The 18,208-nt window shown below is 35.8% G+C and overlaps 1 protein-coding gene and 1 pseudogene across 13 annotated transcripts in view; one reads left to right on the forward strand and one right to left on the reverse strand.

Moving 5' to 3' along the window:
* DOP1A (DOP1 leucine zipper like protein A) overlaps positions 1-18,208 on the forward strand; it is a 110,871-nt gene that overhangs the window by 28,621 nt on the left and 64,042 nt on the right. For all 13 annotated transcript variants that reach the window (XM_072736215.1, XM_072736176.1, XM_072736203.1 and 10 more), the window contains exons 2-4: positions 5,613-5,803; positions 9,325-9,506; positions 14,386-14,556. In XM_072736215.1, the coding sequence (XP_072592316.1) occupies positions 5,666-5,803; positions 9,325-9,506; positions 14,386-14,556 (491 nt within the window). In that variant the 5' untranslated portion in view covers positions 5,613-5,665. The remainder of the gene's footprint in view (positions 1-5,612; positions 5,804-9,324; positions 9,507-14,385; positions 14,557-18,208) is intronic.
* On the reverse strand, positions 17,414-17,535 carry LOC112926450 (U5 spliceosomal RNA; annotated as a pseudogene).

Raw genomic sequence — 18,208 nt, forward strand, 5'->3', positions numbered from 1 at the left:
CTTTTTGGAATAGTTTGAGAAGAAAAGGTATTAACTCTTCTTTAAATGTATGGTGGAATTTACTTGTGAAGCTGTCTGGTCCTGGACTTTTGTTCGTTGGGACTTTTTTGGCTGCTGATTCAATTTCATTACTAATGATAGGTCTGTTCAAATTTTCTCTTCTGATTCAGTTTTGGGAGGCGGTAGGATTCTGTGTGTCCAATTTGTTGATGTAAAAGTTTTTCATAATATTATCCTGTAATCCCTTGTAATTCTGTAGTGTTGGTTCTTATTTTTTTTTTTTTTCTTTCATTTCTGATTTTGAGTACTCCCCTTTTTTTATGAGTCTGGCTAATAAAGGTAGATCAATTTTGTTGATCTTTTCAAAGAACCAGCTCCTGGTTCTGTTGGTTTTTTTAGTTTTTGTTTGTTTTTGCTCTAATCTTTATTTCCTTCCTTCTGGTTTGGGGTTTTAATTTCTTCTTATTCTAACTTCTTTTTTTTTTTTTAAGATTTATTTATTTATTAGTGTACATGGGTGAGAGCAAGGACAGAGAGAGAGAATCTCAAGGAGGCTTCATGTGATGCCGGGCTCCATCTCAGGACCCTAAGATATGACCTGCCAAAACCAAGAGATGGATGCTTAATTGACTAAGCCAACCAGGTGCCCATTCTTTTTCTAACTCCTTTAAGTGTGAGGTTAGGTTGTTTGGGATTTTTCTTCTCCAGGTAGGCCTGTATTGCTATAAACTTCCCTGTTAGAACTGTTGTATCCCAAAGATTTTGGACCATTGTGTTTTTTCATTTGTCTCCGTATATTTTTTTATTTCCTCTTTGATTTTTTGGTTGTTCCATTCATTGTGCTCTTTCCAGATTTTTTTCTTGGAATTGATTTCAAGTTTCATAGCGTTGTGGTCAGAAAGGGTGCATGATATGATTTCTTTCTTTTTTAATTTGTTGAGACTTGTTTTGTGCTGTAATATGTGATCTCTTCTGGAGAATGATCCATGTGCACTTGAAAAGAATGTATATTCTGGTGTTTTAGGATGAAATGTTCTGAAAATATCATTAGATCTGTCTTGTCCATTGTGTCCTTCAAAATCACTGTTTCCTTGTTGATTTCCTTTTGGATGATCTATCCATTGACTTAAATGAGGCATTAAAGTCCTACTGTTATTGTATTGCTATCAATTATTTCCTGTATGTTTTTTATTATCAATTATTTCCTTTATGTTTTTTATTACCTGCTTTATATATTTGGGTGCTCCGGATTGGGTGCATAGATACTTACAATTGTTATATCTTCTTGTTGGATTATTCCTTTTATGACCACATAGTGTTTTTGTTTCTTGTCACAGTCTTTGTTTAAAGTATGTTTTACCCAGTGTAAGTATTTTTACTTGCTTTCTTTTCATTTCCATTCACATGATAAAAGCTTTTCCATCCTATCACTTTCAATTCGAATGTCTGTTTAGGTCTGAAATGAGTCTCTTGTAGGCAGTATATAGATGGGTGTTGCTTTTTTACCCATTCTGTCACCCTATTCCTTTATTGGAGTTTTTAGTGTATTTACATTCAAAATAAATCAAAGTAATTGTTGATAGGTATGTACTTATTGCTGTTTTATTACTTGGTTTATGGTTCTTTTTGTAGTTCTCTGTTCTTCTCTTGCTCTTTTCTCTCATGGTTTGTTCCTGTAGTGATACAGTTGGTTCCTTTATCTTTATTTTTTGCATATCTATTACTGGTTTTTGATTTGTGGTTATTGTTAAGTTTGTATATAGCATCTTATGCACATAGCAGTCTATATTAAGTTGACAGTTGCTTAACCCATTCTTTACCCCTCTCACCCTCATAGTTTGGGTATATGATATCATACTTTACATCCTTTTATTTTGTAAATCCCTTGACTGATTTTTATTAGTATACTTATTTTTATGGCTTTTTTATTTCCTACTTACTTCTGCTTATGATATTTCATTTCCACTTAAGTAGTCCCCTTTAATATTTCTTGTAGGGATGGCTTAGTGGTTATGAATTTCTTTAACTTTTGCTTGCCTGGGGAGCTCTATATTTCTCCTTCTATTCTAAATGAAGGCCTTCTAGATAGAGTATTCCTAGCTGCAGTTCTTTTTTTTTTTTTTTTTTTTCCTCTCAGGACTTTGAATATATAGCATGCTCATTGCATTCTGGCCTGCAAAATTTCTCCTAAAAAATTAGCTGATAGCCCTAAAGGGTTTCCCTTGTATGTAACTTTTCATTTCTCTTGTTGTTTTTAACTTTCCCTCTTTATGCCTACTTTTTGCCACTTTAATTATTATGTGTCTTGATGTAGACTTCCTGGGTTGATTTTGTTGGGGATTCTCTGTGCTTCCTGGATCTCAATTTCTGTTTCATTCCTGAGATTCAGGAAGTTTTCAGCTCTCATTTCTGCAAATACATTCCCCCATTTTCTCTCTCTTCTCCTTTTGGGATCCTTATAATGCAAATGTTATTTCACTTCATGGTGTCACTGAGTTATCTAAATCTATTTTCATTTTTTATTATTTCTTCCTCTCTCTCTTGCTCAGCTTGAGTGCTTTCCATTACTCTGTCCTCTAGGTCACTGATCCATTCTTCTGCTTCCTTTAGTCTATTATTTATTCCATCTAGTGTATTTTTAATTTCAATTATTGAGTTCTTCATCTTTAATTGGTTCTTTATGTTTTCTGTCTCTTTATTAAGGGTCTCATGAGGTTCTCCACTCTTTTCTTAATAGTCCAGTGAGTATCCCTATGACCATTATTTTAAATTCTTTATCAGGTGTATATTTTACCTCTGTTTGATTTAGCTGTCACTGCGATTTTGTCCTTTCTTTCATTTGGGATATATTCATCTGCCTCATTTCATCTAACTTTGTGTCTGTTATATGTGGCAGAAAAGTCAGCTATGTCTCCTGCTCTTGAAAGTAGTGGCCTGTGAAGAGGGCCTGTAGTGCCCAGTGGTGTGTTGTTTCCTGTTGAGCAGAACCTTGTGCTTCAGGGATATCTCCTGTGTGCGTTGTGTATGCCCTGCTGATATGACTTAGCTGCTTTTTGCCTTCTGTTTATTCATCTGTAATGACTCTCTGCTGTTATGGACAGTGTTTGATCCTTGTTTTGTTAGTGAGCCAGTCTGGGGCTACCTTGGGCTTCTCTTGAGTCTGCCAGAGATATGGGAGCACAGAGCTGTAGGAGAATGTAAGAACAGGATGTGTGGTCAGTAAGGTTGGCAGCAGCAGGAACAACTTGCAGCTGCTGAGGACTGAGGTACATGGGTTGGAGAGGAATGGTTCACTGAAGTGGGTGGGGGTGGGGTGGGGGTGGGGGATGTCACATGTTGTTAGCAAAGTTTGCTCTGGTCTGCTGTGGGAGAAGATCTGAAATAGAGTTCTGGCTGGTTGGGGTGTTTCCGTAGGAGAATGGTGGGCAGGAGGCACTCTTCACAAGTTTGGTAGCTCCTGTTGTTACCCTGCTGGTTCCTGCAGGTATCTATGAAAGAAATTGTGCCTGCCAGCTCCTTTGTTACTGAAGAAGTCTCCCAAAGATCCCTGCCCCTCCAGCACATGCTCTGAGATTAGTAAGTAGATCTCCCAGATATCCAGGCTTTTTTCAAACTGCTGTTTCTTTGCTGTATCTCATTGGAGCTGTTTGTTGTGCTGTCTCTTTAAGGCTGGGGGGCTCAATTTCCTCTCTCCCTCCTTGCTCTCTCACAAGCCTCTTAATTTTTGAAGGACCAGGATTTAAGCCCTCCCAGTTGTAAGAACTGACAAAAGTTAGCCCCTCTGGTTTTCAAAGCCAGATACTCTGGTCATTTATCTTCCCCATGCAGGCTCCCTGGTGTGAGTCTTGTTTCTCACCTCTCTCAACACCTGAGATGTCCCTCCTTCCCATGGAAAGTCCCATGGGTCCATTTAGCTCCTGATCTGTCACGACCCTTCCTACCTTCTGTAATATGGCCTCTTCTCTACATTTAGCTGGGGAGAATTTGTTCTGCTGGTCTTCAGGTCATTTTTTGTGTCATTTATACCAATGTGGCTATTATTTGAATCCGTGGGACATGGTGAGCTTAGGGTCCTCCCATTCTGCAATCTTCCCCGGAAGTCCTTTCCTCTTTTCACTTTCTTGCTGATATCTTTTGAAGCAGAAAGGTTTTCATTTTGATGAAATCCAGTTTATTTTTTGTTGTTGTTGCTTGTCATGTTTTTAGTATTATTTCTGGGAAGACTGTGTAGCCTTAGGCCACAAAAACTTATTCCTGTGTTTTATTCTAAGATTTTTATACCTGTTACATTTAGATCTATCATCCATTTTTGGGTTGATTTTTGTGTAGATGTGAGGAAGGAGTCAACTTCATTATTTTACATGTGGCTATCCAGTTATCCTAAAACCATTTGTTGAAGAGACTATTTTTACCTTTCATTTAATCATGTTGGCATCCTGTGAGTCCCATTCTTAGACCCTCCTCCACATCAATGAATCCTAAAGAAAGGTACAGAGTTCGATAAAAATCCAATAGGATACCAGAGAAGTAGAGGAGAAGCAGCATTGGGTTTTAGATTGAGCCTCAGTTAAATCTCTATTAGTTATCTAGTTGCTCTGTTCACTGCTCTACTTTGTTAGTTGTCTAGTGCCTTGTAACAAATTTACCCCCCTAATCAGGGGCCTAAAGCAGCAAGATTACTGTAGGTCATGAGTATGGGGACTTAGTTATGTAATTCTGGCTCAGAATCTTTTCACGAAGTTACAGTCAGTATGCTGGTACTGCAGCCAAATCAAGGTTTGTTTGGAAATGAAAGATCTGCTTCTAAAATGGCTCACTCACACAGCTATTGGCAGGTTCACTGGAACCTCTCAGTAGGGCTCCTTTAAGTGTTTCATCATGTAGCAACTGGCTTTCTCCAGAGCTAATGATCATAGGGTAAGGGAGGAAGCTGAAGTGCTTTTATGACCTAGTCTTGGCCATTACATATATTCACTTCTGCCTTGCTATTTTTGTCAGAATAGAGTTACAAAGTCCAGCCCAACGGGCTGCAGGATTTGGAACCATTTTTTAAAATTAATATCGAAGAATATGTGAACATGTTTTGAACTATGTATTTCTTTTTTTATTAAAAGTAAAGTCTAATTCCAAATAGCTGATGTTCCTTTATACTGTGTGCTCATTTATTGCTTAATAAAATGAGATGATCTCCAAGTAATTAATTTTTTTCCTGTTCTTTTTTTTTTTTTTTGCATGTCTTTGATATTTCCAATCCAACCAGTCTTAGTGTATTTTAATATCAAAGCAAAGCAGAGGAATATGTCTATCACAAATGTTATATCAGAAAAAGAGAAATAACATGATTTCTAAACTGAAGTATCAATATTTCCTGGTCTTTCCTCTCCTTTCATTCTCACGGTCATTTTCCAATTCCTGGGAAGAAACATAAGAATATTATCTTTGAAGCTGTCTATAATAGTTCATGACTTTACATAGTAGCTGACCAATTTTGACCACTTCTAACTCACGAAACATTTTAAAGTTACCCACTAGTTTTGTAGCAAGAGCGTATGAGCCCATTTTAATGCTTTACTTTGTAACTTTGATTCCTTCTGCAAATTTTTTTTTTATAGGTAATGGTTTTACATGACTTTGGAACTTGTCTCTAGTGGGACGCTGTGGGAGGATGAACACAGAAGAGCTAGAATTACTGAGTGACTCCAAATACAGAAACTATGTAGCTGCAATTGACAAAGCACTAAAAAATTTTGAATATTCCAGTGAATGGGCAGATTTGATATCAGCACTTGGAAAACTTAATAAGGTATGTCCATTTTATCCATTCCATAAAAAGAAGTAAAAATCAGAAATCTCATTTTGTACTTACTAGATTTCTCTAAAATTTGAAGTAAAGAATAATAAAAATATAACTAAAGCTTAGAATTATTTTTGGTACTGCTGTTACTTTATGAGTTGCCTGTCTGTATAGCCAGGCATATTTTTGCAGCTAAAACAACACAGTATTTGAAAAATATATTCCATCATTGCCATTAAAAACATAAGACTAGGGCAGCCTGGGTGGCTTAGTGGTTTAATGCCTGCCTTCAGCCCAGGGCATGATCCTGGGGTCCTGGGATTGAGTCCCACGTCGGGCTCCCTGCATGGAGCCTGGTTCTCCCTCCGCCTGTGTCTCTGCCTCTCTGTGTCTCTCATGAGTAAATAAATAAAATCTTTTAAAAATTTTAAAAAAACAAAAAAAAAACATAAGACTAGGAAACAAATATGCTAACTCTGAAGGCTAATAAGTTTCTGTAATTGAGCATCAGATATGGTTCTACAGTTTCTGATAGCAAAATTAAAAACTGCGTATAGAATGTGGTGACTCATATCTTTTACAAATGGTATAGAACAGTAAGGAAAACTTTTTATCCAAGGAATTCTTAGATATATTCAGTACTTTTTACAAAAGTGACAGTAGTTGCTTAGGCCTTGGAGGTTTACCTTGAATATTTCCTCTTAACATGTCCAGTTTTAAGCCCTTATTATGATGGCATTTTTGGATCAATTCATAGCTTTAAATTTTAACACTTTTTTGTTTGCTTGTTTGTTTTTTAACTTAGATCAAACTATGCACCTCACACCTAGAGTTTTGATTTTGGGGATTTGGGAGGGATTTTTTTTTTAGCCATTATTATTGAATTGGAATGCTTTTAAATATTAAATGGAGTGGAGAAGAAGATAGGAAATGAGAACCCTCCCAGTAAGTATTAACATCATACAGCTGAGCATACAATTAGGAAAGAAATTGTCTTAAAATACATTACAAGGACACTACTGTGTCACCTCATACATACTACAGATAATTATTTTGATATCTTTAAACAATAACTTTCATTTTTAATGTGCCAAGGATTTATCTTAAAATTAAATGTACAAACTAATGCTTGACATGTTAAATTCTAAGATTTATCATTTGAGATTTGATAAATTGTCAGATTTTTCTTACAATAATCTCAAGAAATCACTCCAAAAGTATGAATGTGCTTTAAAGGTAATGAGGTTCTTTCTTGTTTTGAAGAGTGTCTCTCTCTCTCTCTTTTTCTCTTTTTAAAGATTTTATTTATTTACTCATGAGAGACATAGAGGCAGAGACATAGACAGAGGGAGAAGCAGGCTCCCTCTGGGGAATCTGATGCAGGACTCAATCCCAGGACCCCAGGATCACAATCTGAGGAATGTCAAAGGCAGACATTCAATCACTGAGCTACTCAGGCTCCCTGAAGAGTCTCTTTCTGAGGACTTACTAGGAATGCTATTTAAAAGCAGTTTATTAAATTGCAGAAATTAATATACATAATTGAGTACATAAGTTTTTTTTTTTTACTAAATATTTATGAAAACATTTTACCATATCCAGATAATCCAAAGTAGGATATGCAAGTCATGAAAACCTTACTTTAGGTTGTAAAACAGGCATGGATTATATGTAATATATGTAATATAAATTTGTTGAAGATAGTTTAAATACATGTTTTAATATAAAATTTTATTGTTTATTAATATACTAAATTTATACAAGTTTTTCAATTCAGAAATGCCTTTAGAAAATGGTGTTATAGGGCAGCCTGGGTGGCTCAGCGGTTTAGCACCACCTTCAGCCCAGGGTGTAATCCTGGAGACCCAGGCTCGAGTCCTGTGTAGGGCTCCCTGCATGGGGCCTGCTTCTCCCTCTGCCTGTCTCTCTGCCTCTCTCTCTCTCTGTCTCTCGTGAATAAATAAATAAAATCCTTTAAAAAAATGATGCTATATTTTACTCTTCTTTTAAAATTTAATTTGGTATTAATAGTTTTTTCATTAAAACATTTTGTGTTATAGATCATTAAATTTTCTTCTGCAGAGATAATTATACTTTTCCTTAAAATATATGTAAATATTAGGGTGCCTGATGGCTCAGTTGGAAGAACATGTGACTCCTCATCTCAGGATCTTGAATTTGACCCCCACGTTGGGTGTGGAAATTATTAAAAAACCGAATTAAAATATGTAAATATTGACTCTTGGCTTTGTGTTTAAAATTCAAATTAATATTTTGTTAATAGAAGTAGCTAGTTGAAAAATATTTTTCATAGCTGTATTATTCCTGGTGTTTTACCCTTATCTTGCTTTTCATTTATAGATTTAATTTTATTTACATTCTTTGCATCCAATGAATTAAAAGATTGTAGTTGGAAGAACATTGAAAATGGTATCTCTAATTGGACCTCAGTTCAAACCTTTACTTTTGTTATAAACTGGGAGATTTAGGGGCACCTGAGTGGCTCAGTGGTTGAGCATCTGCCTTTGGTTCAGGTCATGATCCCTTAGGATCGAGTCCCACATCAGGCTCCTCACAGGGAGCCTACTTCTCCCTCTGCCTGTGTCTCTGCTTCTCTCTCTGTGCCGTGAATGAATGAATGAATGAATGAATGAATGAATGAATGAATGATTTGGGAGATCTAGTCCTGACTTTTCTATTGTGGTACCTTTGGCGGGTCATTTTATGTATTTTAACTTCTGTTCTTTTTTTGCAAAATAAATGACTTTTTATATTTCTTCTAAATTCCAATTCTAGCATATTATACTGTTTTTATTCTGAGTGTTTATTTGTAGTGTTCTATCAACACTTTAATACTTTGAAGAACTTACTTATAAAGTTCTTTTTGTTGTTTAACAAATCTCCTTGGGTGGTTTATAAAATAGAATTGTCTATAAATTCTGATCTGACCATTATCTCTAAAGAAATACTATGTTTGAATAAATACAGTTAGTTGTATTTGGTCCACTTGGGAAATTAAATCAGCAAAAACAAATGGGCATTTATAATCTTAAGTAGATTCTTTTAAGCATTAGAATTCCTTGCTATCATATGATATACTAAAGCAATGGTTGCCCCTCTTCCACCTACATATTTATGTTGAGATCCAATTTCCTTCATATCTTTCAGCATATCAAAAATAGATGTAAGGCTGACTGACATTAGAGATCAGCAAAAATCTAAATCCTTTCCTTCTTTTATGAATAAGTTTGTTGGCAAAATACTGTGATTTTTTTAACATAAAAATGCTGTCTCTGTTACCATGTGGTGGGTTTAGTTTTTAACAAAATAATTTTTTTACATCCTCAGTTTTAATTTTAAATATGGCATATACTGATATAACTGACTGAGGCAAGAGTAATTTGGCATCCTTTATAAATATTTAGAGCCTAAAGAAGTCCTATAAGGATTTTTGATAATTCTGTGCTAGAAAATGGAAATAAAAGATATATTTTTGTTTTCCTCAACTGAATTACAATGTTTTCTTCAAGGTTTTACAAAATAATGCAAAGTACCAAGTAGTACCCAAAAAGCTGACCATAGGCAAACGCCTAGCTCAATGCCTACATCCAGCATTACCAGGTGGAGTTCATCGAAAGGCACTTGAAACATATGAAATTATCTTCAAAATCATTGGTCCTAAGAGACTTGCCAAAGATCTTTTTTTATACAGGTAAGAATAATTTTATTATTTATATATAAATTAAAAATATTTTCAACTGTTTCATGTTTATGCAGTAAAGACTAAAATATTGAAAACTTAATAATGGAAGTTTTTAGATCAATGTCAAATATTTTGATAGTTAAATGCTTCAGAAAAATTTAGGCTATTCATTTTTGTAAGTTTTTTTTTTCTTTGTCATTTATGGCAAGTTTTTGTTTAGGATTGTTGAGACTATATGGCTATCTGCCTTTTTAAACTTAAGGACAATGATGAGAAAAAATAAGATACCTTTATCTCTTAGTAGCTTTCAATGTAGTTAATCATTCTTTCCCTGAAGTATTTTTTTTCTCTTGGCTTACATTCTGCAGTTTACTTTTTCAGTCTTCATATGGACATACGGAATTTCTTAAAGCTTGCTTAGTCTTATGTTTTTCACTTTGTATTCTTTTGTTGGATAAGCTTATCCACATCCATGGTTTATTCTTTTAAGTGCTGACTCCCAACTCAGTATCACCAGTGTTGGCTTCTGCTTTAAACTTCTGGCTTACTCGCCATTTTTGTGTGGTTCTATAAAAGCAGCTGAAGTTCACCCTCTTCCAAACTAAACTCATTTTCTATAAACCCCGCTTTCTGCAAGTGTACTAAGGTTCATTAAATGGCATCATTTTCCATCCATTTATACAAGCCTGAAATCCAAAAGATTACACTTACTATCTTGTTTTCTTTTGCCCATATTCTTTTCATGTACCTTCTGTCACTAAAAGCTAGGTCTCATAATGGTAAAGAACAGAAGATGTGGGATCAAAATGGTTTATCTTTACCACTCACCAGCTCTTTGATCATGGATCATTTTCTTCACCTCTCTGTGTGTATTCTCATTTGCAAAAGGAGAATAAGTTTACCAGTTTCACAGGATTGTTAATAGATTTAAAAATGTAAATATGTATAAAGTGCTTAGAACAATGTGCAGCATATAGAAGTACTCAATAAATGTTAGCTATTGTTCTGATAGATGTTCCAGTGCACTTACTTCTTTCACCCTGACTGGCAGCATCTACTCTTAGGTAAATTATCTCTAGCTTAGTCTTTGTCATTGGCCTCCTAGCATGCATGTAATATCTGTTCTTATCTTTTTATGCCCTTTCTCCCCACAGTACCAGAGTAAAATTTTTAATACATTAAATAGATGTCATTCCCCTGGGAAAACTTCCATTGAGTTCTTCCTGTTACTTAGAAGTAAAATTCAAAGTCCCTACTGTGGCTTCTAAAGTTCTATATACTTTGGTCCTGCCTGTGTCAATTACCTCCAGCTCCTTCCACTTTCCATCCAAATTACTCCATTCTGTGACACAGTTCTTTTTATTTATTCTTCCTTAATTTTTTGTTTCCCTCACCCTGTGATGCTCTAATCCAGGTCTCTGATTAAATATCAAATCCTCAGAGAAGACTTACCTAGCTACCTTATCCATAAGAGCCTTTCCTCCACATTTTTGTCATTAGTACCCCATAATTTTATGTGATGTATTTAAGGGAGGTATCATTTTATTTATCCTGGTTGGGATTTATTGGGATTTTTAAATCTATGAATTAGTGACTTTTATCAATTCTGAATCTCTTCAAATTGCCTTTACTCCATCTGTTCTCTCTCCCTTTTTAGAACTATGAGTAAACATGTGTTAGATCTTCTCACTCTGGCTCTCCCATCTCTTATCCTCTCTTGTTTTAAAACCTCTTGTCTGTCTGTGTTGTATTCTGGATAATTTCCTCTTACCTAACTTCCAGATCACTCATTCTTTTTTTCATTAATATGTGAAATTCTCATCCTTAGTGAGATGTAAGTGACTATAACATTGTATAAGTTTATTGCATACAGCATATTATTTGATATATGTACATACTATGAAATGATTACCATAGTTTAGTCAATACATCCATCATAACCTCAGTTATGATTTCTTATGATGAGAACTTTTAAGGTCAACTCTCTTAACCTTTAAATACAGTATTGTTAACTATAGACACCATCCTGTATATTACATCTCCAGAATTTATCTATCTTGTAATTGGAAGTTTGTATCTTTGACCACCTTCACCCACTTCTCCTCCCCCCATCACCTAGGCAACCATCAATCTCTACCCTGTTTTCATGCAGCTGGTTTTCTTAGATTCCACATTTAAGTGAGATCATACAATATTTGTTTTCCTCTGTGTGACTTATTTATTTCACTTAGCATAATGCCCTCAGGTTCATCCATATTGTCACAAATGTCAAGATTTCATTTTTTTTATGACCAAATACTCCAGAGTGCATGTATGTGTGTGTGTGCACTTGTGTGTGCATAAGCATGTGTGACAGTTTTTCCACTCATCTGTCAGTGTCTTGGCTGTTGTAAATGCTGCAGTAAATATAGAAATACAGATATCTTTCCAAGATCCTGATTTCAGGGATCCCTGGGTGGTGCAGCGGTTTAGCGCCTGCCTTTGGCCCAGGGCGCGATCCTGGAGACCCGGGATCGAATCCCACGTCGGGCTCCCGGTGCATGGAGCCTGCTTTTCCCTCTGCCTATGTCTCTGCCTCTCTCTCTCTCTGTGTGACTATCATAAATAAATAAAAATTAAAAAAAAAAAAGATACTGATTTCATTTCCTCTAGGGTATATATCCAGAAGTGAGATTTTTGGATTATATTGTTCTATTTTTAATTTTTTGAAGGACCTCCTTACTGTTTTCCATAATTGTATCAATTTGCATTCTCTCCAACAGCATACAAGGGGCTCTCTTTTCTCCACATCCTTGCCAGCATTTGTTATCTCTTGTCTTTTTGATAATAGCCTAACAGTTTTGAGGTGATACCCCATTGCGTTTTTGATTTATATTCCCCTGATCATTAATGATGTTAAATACTTTTTCATGTTTGTATTGGCCATTCCAATATCTTCTTTGGAAAAATATGAATCCAGATCCTTTGCTCGTTTTTTAATTGGACTATTTGAGGTTTTTTTGTATTGAGAGATATGAGTCCCTTATATTAATTTTGGATATTTACTCCTTATTAGATATGTGGTTTGCAGATATTTTATCTCATTCCATAATTACTTATTCATTTTATTGATAATCTTTTACTGTGCACTAGCTTTTTAGTTGGATGTAGTCCTAGTTGTTTATTTTGCTTTTATTGCTTTAGATTTCATATCCAAAAATTCGTTGCCAAGACCAATGTCAAGGAGCTCTTCCCCTATGTTTCCTTCTAAGAATTTTATGTTTTCTGGTATTTAAGTAATATGTAGTGTATTGTTAGTTTCAGGAGTGGTAGATTTTCCTTTTTTTTTAAAGATTTTATTTATTTATTCATGAGAAACAGAGAGAGAGAGAGAGAGAGAAGTTATGGGAGGGGTGGCGGGGGGGGTGGGGAATGGATGAAGCACAGCCCTGGCAAAGGCCAACATTGGGCCTGGGACTTTTGGAGCATGGTAGCTTTCAGGAGGCTTCAACTGTAAATTTGGATCAGACTACCTAAAATTGGAGGCAGAAAAGTGTGAAACTAAGGGAGTTTTGTCTTGATGACCTCTATTTATTATATAAAGTAGGAGCAAGAGATTCTTAATGTATTTGTTAAGTACTTAAATGCAAGAGGACTTGGTGCTAAGGCCTTAGGATACAGAAACAAAAAGATAGTCATGGTCCCTTGCTTTCTGATACAGCTTTACCTGTTAGAATTTCTCTATAAGTACAGAATTACTTACTAGAATCAGTAAGTATCAGGTACTATAGGAACACAAAATAGGGAGCCTAACCTGGTCTAATTAGGAGACAGCCTCCTCTAGGAAATAGCTTGAGTTAATTCCTGAAAGTCTAGGAGTCAGCCAAGCAACAAAAAAAGATATAAGTCTGGGAATATGGAATTGAACCTGTCAGAGCAGCATGTGGAAAGGTCTGGATACTAAAAAGAGCATGGAAGGTTCTAAAACAAACCTGAAAAGGAATTTCTTCAGTATAGTTGGAGCGGAAGGTACAAGAGCAAAATTGGCAAGTTTATGTGGGCTGTACAGAGGTATGTAGTAACAAAATGTCAAAAAATGTCAAAAGTAGGGTGCCTGGGTGGCTCAGTCGGTTAAATATCTGCCTTCCGCTTGGGTCATGATCTCAGAATCCTAGGATGGGAGCCTTGTGTCGCTCCCTGCTCAGCGAGGAATCTGCTTCTCCTTCTCCCTCTGCCTCTCCTCCCAGCATGTGCACATGCTCGAGCTCCTGCACGCTCTCTCTCTCTCTCTGTCTCAAATAAATAAAGTCTTTTAAAAAAATGTTAAAAGCTACATTAAACTAAACTATCTGAAAGGCAATAGGAAACTAATGAAAGGTTTTACTGACAACAAGTGCTTCAGGATAATACTGAAGCAATACCTGGTAAGTCATGATAACTGAGCTCTATATAATGGTTATGTCTTCTAAGGAAAAGTCTGGTAGAGATAATTTATAATATTCAAAAAAATATCTAGAAGAATGATTTGGAGAGAAAACTTGGTGATTGATTATGAAAAAGATTATTTTGAGTTAAGGATCTTCCTTAATGTATATAGATTTTTGGTCAGCCAGATGGATGGTGGTGCCATATTTTGAAATTGTGAAATTTGAAGACTTGGTGAAATAACTGTGTAGCTACTGGGTTTGTGAGTATGAAGCTTAAGTGAGAGACCTGGATTGGTTAAATGGATGTAGAAGTCATCAATATATAGATAGCATTTTGAGCTGATTAGTAGTACTTCTTTCCTCAAAATACAAATCAAGATTCATAAATATATATATATATATGTATATATGTATATGTGAATTGATACTTTGTAGTTAATGTGCCTCTCCCCACTCCCTTTTGTTTCTATTTTTGGAAACAGTTCTGGGTTATTTCCTCTTCTTGCAAATGCTGCCATGTCTGTGAAGCCAACTTTGCTGAGTCTGTACGAGATATATTACTTGCCTTTGGGTAAGACCCTGAAGCCTGGTCTACAAGGACTGCTAACTGGTATTCTGCCTGGCTTAGAAGAAGGATCAGAGTACTATGAGAGGTAAGGCAGGACTGCTGGTGGTGCAGCTAAGCGATCAAAATCATGGATTTGTCAGCAAGCATCCTCGGATTAATGTTTTAACGTCATACAAACTAATTATTCTATGCATTTCAGTATATGACCTGAAGGTTTCTAATAGCCAAAAAAAAAAAAAAAAAGGTAGTATATTTAGTTTGTATATTACAATGAAAATATAGGTAGGTAGTACGAGCACAGACTTGAGAGGCCAAGGGACTGGGTTCAAATCATGGTTTGATGGACTGGACAGTTTAGGAACGCTTTTTCACCATTTATTCAGTTTCCTCATCTACAAAACAAACATTATACATAGTGCATTCTGTTGTAATAATCACTTAGTCCAGTGCGTAGCACATTTAAGTCATGAAAAAAATTGCAACCCATAATTTAAAATAATCAAAATATAGGAACTTAATAAAAGAATGGGAAATTGGGCCATATGCCAACAGTTTTTAAATTATTAGTGGTGGGTCACCTGGGTGGCTCAGTCGATTCAGCATCTGCCTTCGGCTCAGGTCATGATCCCAGAGTCCCAGGATCAAGCCATGCATCAGGCTCCCTGCGTCATGGGGTCCCTGCTTCTCCCTCTCCCTGTGCTGCTCTCCTTGCCTGTGGTCTCTTTCTCTGTCAAATAAATTAATTAAAAAATAATATAAATAAATAAGTAAATAATTAGTGGTGGAAAAGAACCTAATACCAAGTATAGTGCTGTTTTGCTAACATGATGCTGTTGATATTTTAACTTTTTAAAGAAAATGATTTAATCTATTTTGGAGTGTGTTATTTCTTAGAAAGTTTATAGACAGTGCACAATAGCATTAACTATCTTTAATAGCTTGTTACTGATATTCTTACCAAAAAGGAAATTATAAATTCAGGTGGAAAAAAAAACAGAAAATGCCAAGCTTATTTTATGAGTACATTTAATGATTTAAATTTAAGTACTTTACTTTGGTACATTGACCAGCTACTCTCTTTTATTGTGGTTATATATTCCTGTAATATAGTAAGAATCTAATCCTGAAAATACTGGATTACCTTCCTAACCTACTTGGAGAAAATCTTTGTCTCAAAACTTATCATTTTCTTTTGCTTACCTTTTTACTTACAATTTTAGAAACATGATATTTCATTTAGTGTATAAATCAGCTTTGTTTCTAATTGTTATATTCTAAGGGAAATACTTTATAAGTCTGCTAGATACAGTTAAAATTTTGACATAATGATTTTTATGAATGTAGTATCTATGGTGTATCTCATTATGTGTCTTCTGTTTAATATGTAATAACAAAATACCGCAGATTGGGCAGCTTATAAACAACAAATTTGTCACAGTTCTAAAGGCTGGAAGTCCAGTATCAGTACCAGCACAGTCATGTTTTGGTGAGGGCCCTCTTCCTGGTTTCATAACTGGACTCTCCTCCCTGTGACCTCACACAGTGGAAGGGACTATGGAGTTCTGTGGGTTTTCTTTCATAGTAACACAAATCTCACTCATGAGAGTTTCACCCTCATGACTTGAGCACCTCCCAAAGGCTCTATCTCTCCTAATGTCATCATTTTGGGGGGTTAGGGTTTTAACATGACTTTTGAGGAGACATTCAGACCATAGCATTGTGTTTTAACAGTTATTCCACACAAATTCTAATAAAGGGATTTATAAACATGTTCTTTTAAGCCATAGATACATTGGCTTAATGTATAGATAAGCCATAGATACATTGGCTTAATGTTTACTTGCCATGTGACCTAACCTAACACTATACTCAAAACTTATCATTTTCTTTTGCTTACCTTTTTACTTACAATTTTAGAAACATGATATTTCATTTAGTGTATAAATCAGCTTTGTTTCTAATTGTTATATTCTAAGGGAAATACTTTATAAGTCTGCTAGATACAGTTAAAATTTTGACATAATGATTTTTTATTATGTAAAAAGGGAGTATAGTGTTAGGTTAGGTCACATGGCAAGTAAACAGTAGAGCACATCATCAGGTTCTTTTGATTCTGACTCTACTGTACTACAATGTAATATATTTTTGTGTATTATGTTATTCTATGTTTGAAACAAATCAAAAGTAATTTATTTTAGAAGATAATCCTTACTAAAGCAATAATTTTGTTAGAGGTCTGATTCATCAAAGTTTAATGAATTACAGGATATGAGGGCAATCTGGCTATGATATCTGTCACCCCATGATAACTAGGGTTGATTCAGCTGACCTGGTTGAGTAGGCAGGTGTCCCCTTCCTTCACTCTTCCAGGTGTGTCCCTCCCAAAGCTGTGTGCTTGATCAGAGCAGCAACTTTCTACAATAGAGGAGGACCATTCTTTGGTCAGAGATAAATGATTAGCCTATATTCCCCTGCTAGAATCTCCAACAAACTTTTTATTTTTTTTTATTTTTTTTTAAGATTTTTATTTTATTTGTTCATGAGAGAGAGAGACAGACAGACAGAGAGAGAGACAGAGACCCAGGCAGAGTTCGGAGAAGCAGGCTCCACGCAGGGAGCCTGACATGGGACTCGATCCTGGGACCCCAGGATCACGCCCTGGGCCAAAGGCGGCACTAAACCGCTGAGCCACCCAGGGATCCCTCCAACAAATTTTTTAAATTTTGTGAATTACATAATACGATTTCAAATAGAAGGAAACATTTGGGAAATAACATTTTTTTTTTTTTTTGGAAAATAACCTTTAAGAATTCATGGGGTGGGGGTGGAATCACCTGGGTGGCTCATTTTGTTAAGTGCCTGACTCTTGATTTCAGCTCAGGCCCTGATCTCACAGGGTTCTGATTTCAAGGCCTACATTGGGCTCCACACTGGGCATGGTGTCTCCTTAAAAACAAAAACAAACAAACAAACAAAAACGAGAGGTGGTGCACCTGGGTGGCTCTCCACGGAAATCTTTAGTAAAAGGCGAAAGATTTATTGCACCTGGGTGGCTCACTGGGTTAAGTGTCCAACTCATGATTTCAGTTCAGGTCATGATCTCATCTCATGTCATGAAATCAAGCCCCAGATTGTTGGGCTCCTCAGGGAATCTGCTTGAGATTCTCTCTCTTCCTCTCCCTCTGCTCTTCCCCCTGTGCACATGTGAACATGTGCTTGCTCTCTCACTCTCAAATAAATAAATCTTTAAAAAAAAAATTTCATAGAGAGGTACCCGGGTGGCTTAGTTGGTTAAATGTCTGACTCTTGATCTCAGTTCGTGTCTAGATCTCAGGGTTGTGAGTTAAAGCCCCATGTTGGGCTCCACACTGGGTGTAGAGCCTACTTTAAAAAAAAAAAAAAAGAATTTCATAGAAATTAAACAAAATATATTCTGCTGTAGGATTACTATTAATTGAGATGTATAGGACTTGGGGCATTTTCGTTGTTGTTATCTTCATTTTACAAATTAGGACATAGAACTGAAGAAAGTTTGACTTTTCCAAATAACACAGCTAGTAAATGGGGGAACCAGGACTGAAATCTAGTCCTCTGAAGTATACACTTCTAGTTTATCACACTTGTCTCCAGGGCAAAGCACAGAACTACAGTATAAATGCTTTCATACTTTCTGGAGAAGAAGAATTTTTTTTTAACAATGTGAAACTAAATGCGTGTCTTCTTAAGCCACTTTGTTT

Source organism: Vulpes vulpes, chromosome 1, assembly GCF_048418805.1.
Source record: "Vulpes vulpes isolate BD-2025 chromosome 1, VulVul3, whole genome shotgun sequence".
NCBI classification, from domain to species: Eukaryota; Metazoa; Chordata; class Mammalia; order Carnivora; family Canidae; genus Vulpes; species Vulpes vulpes.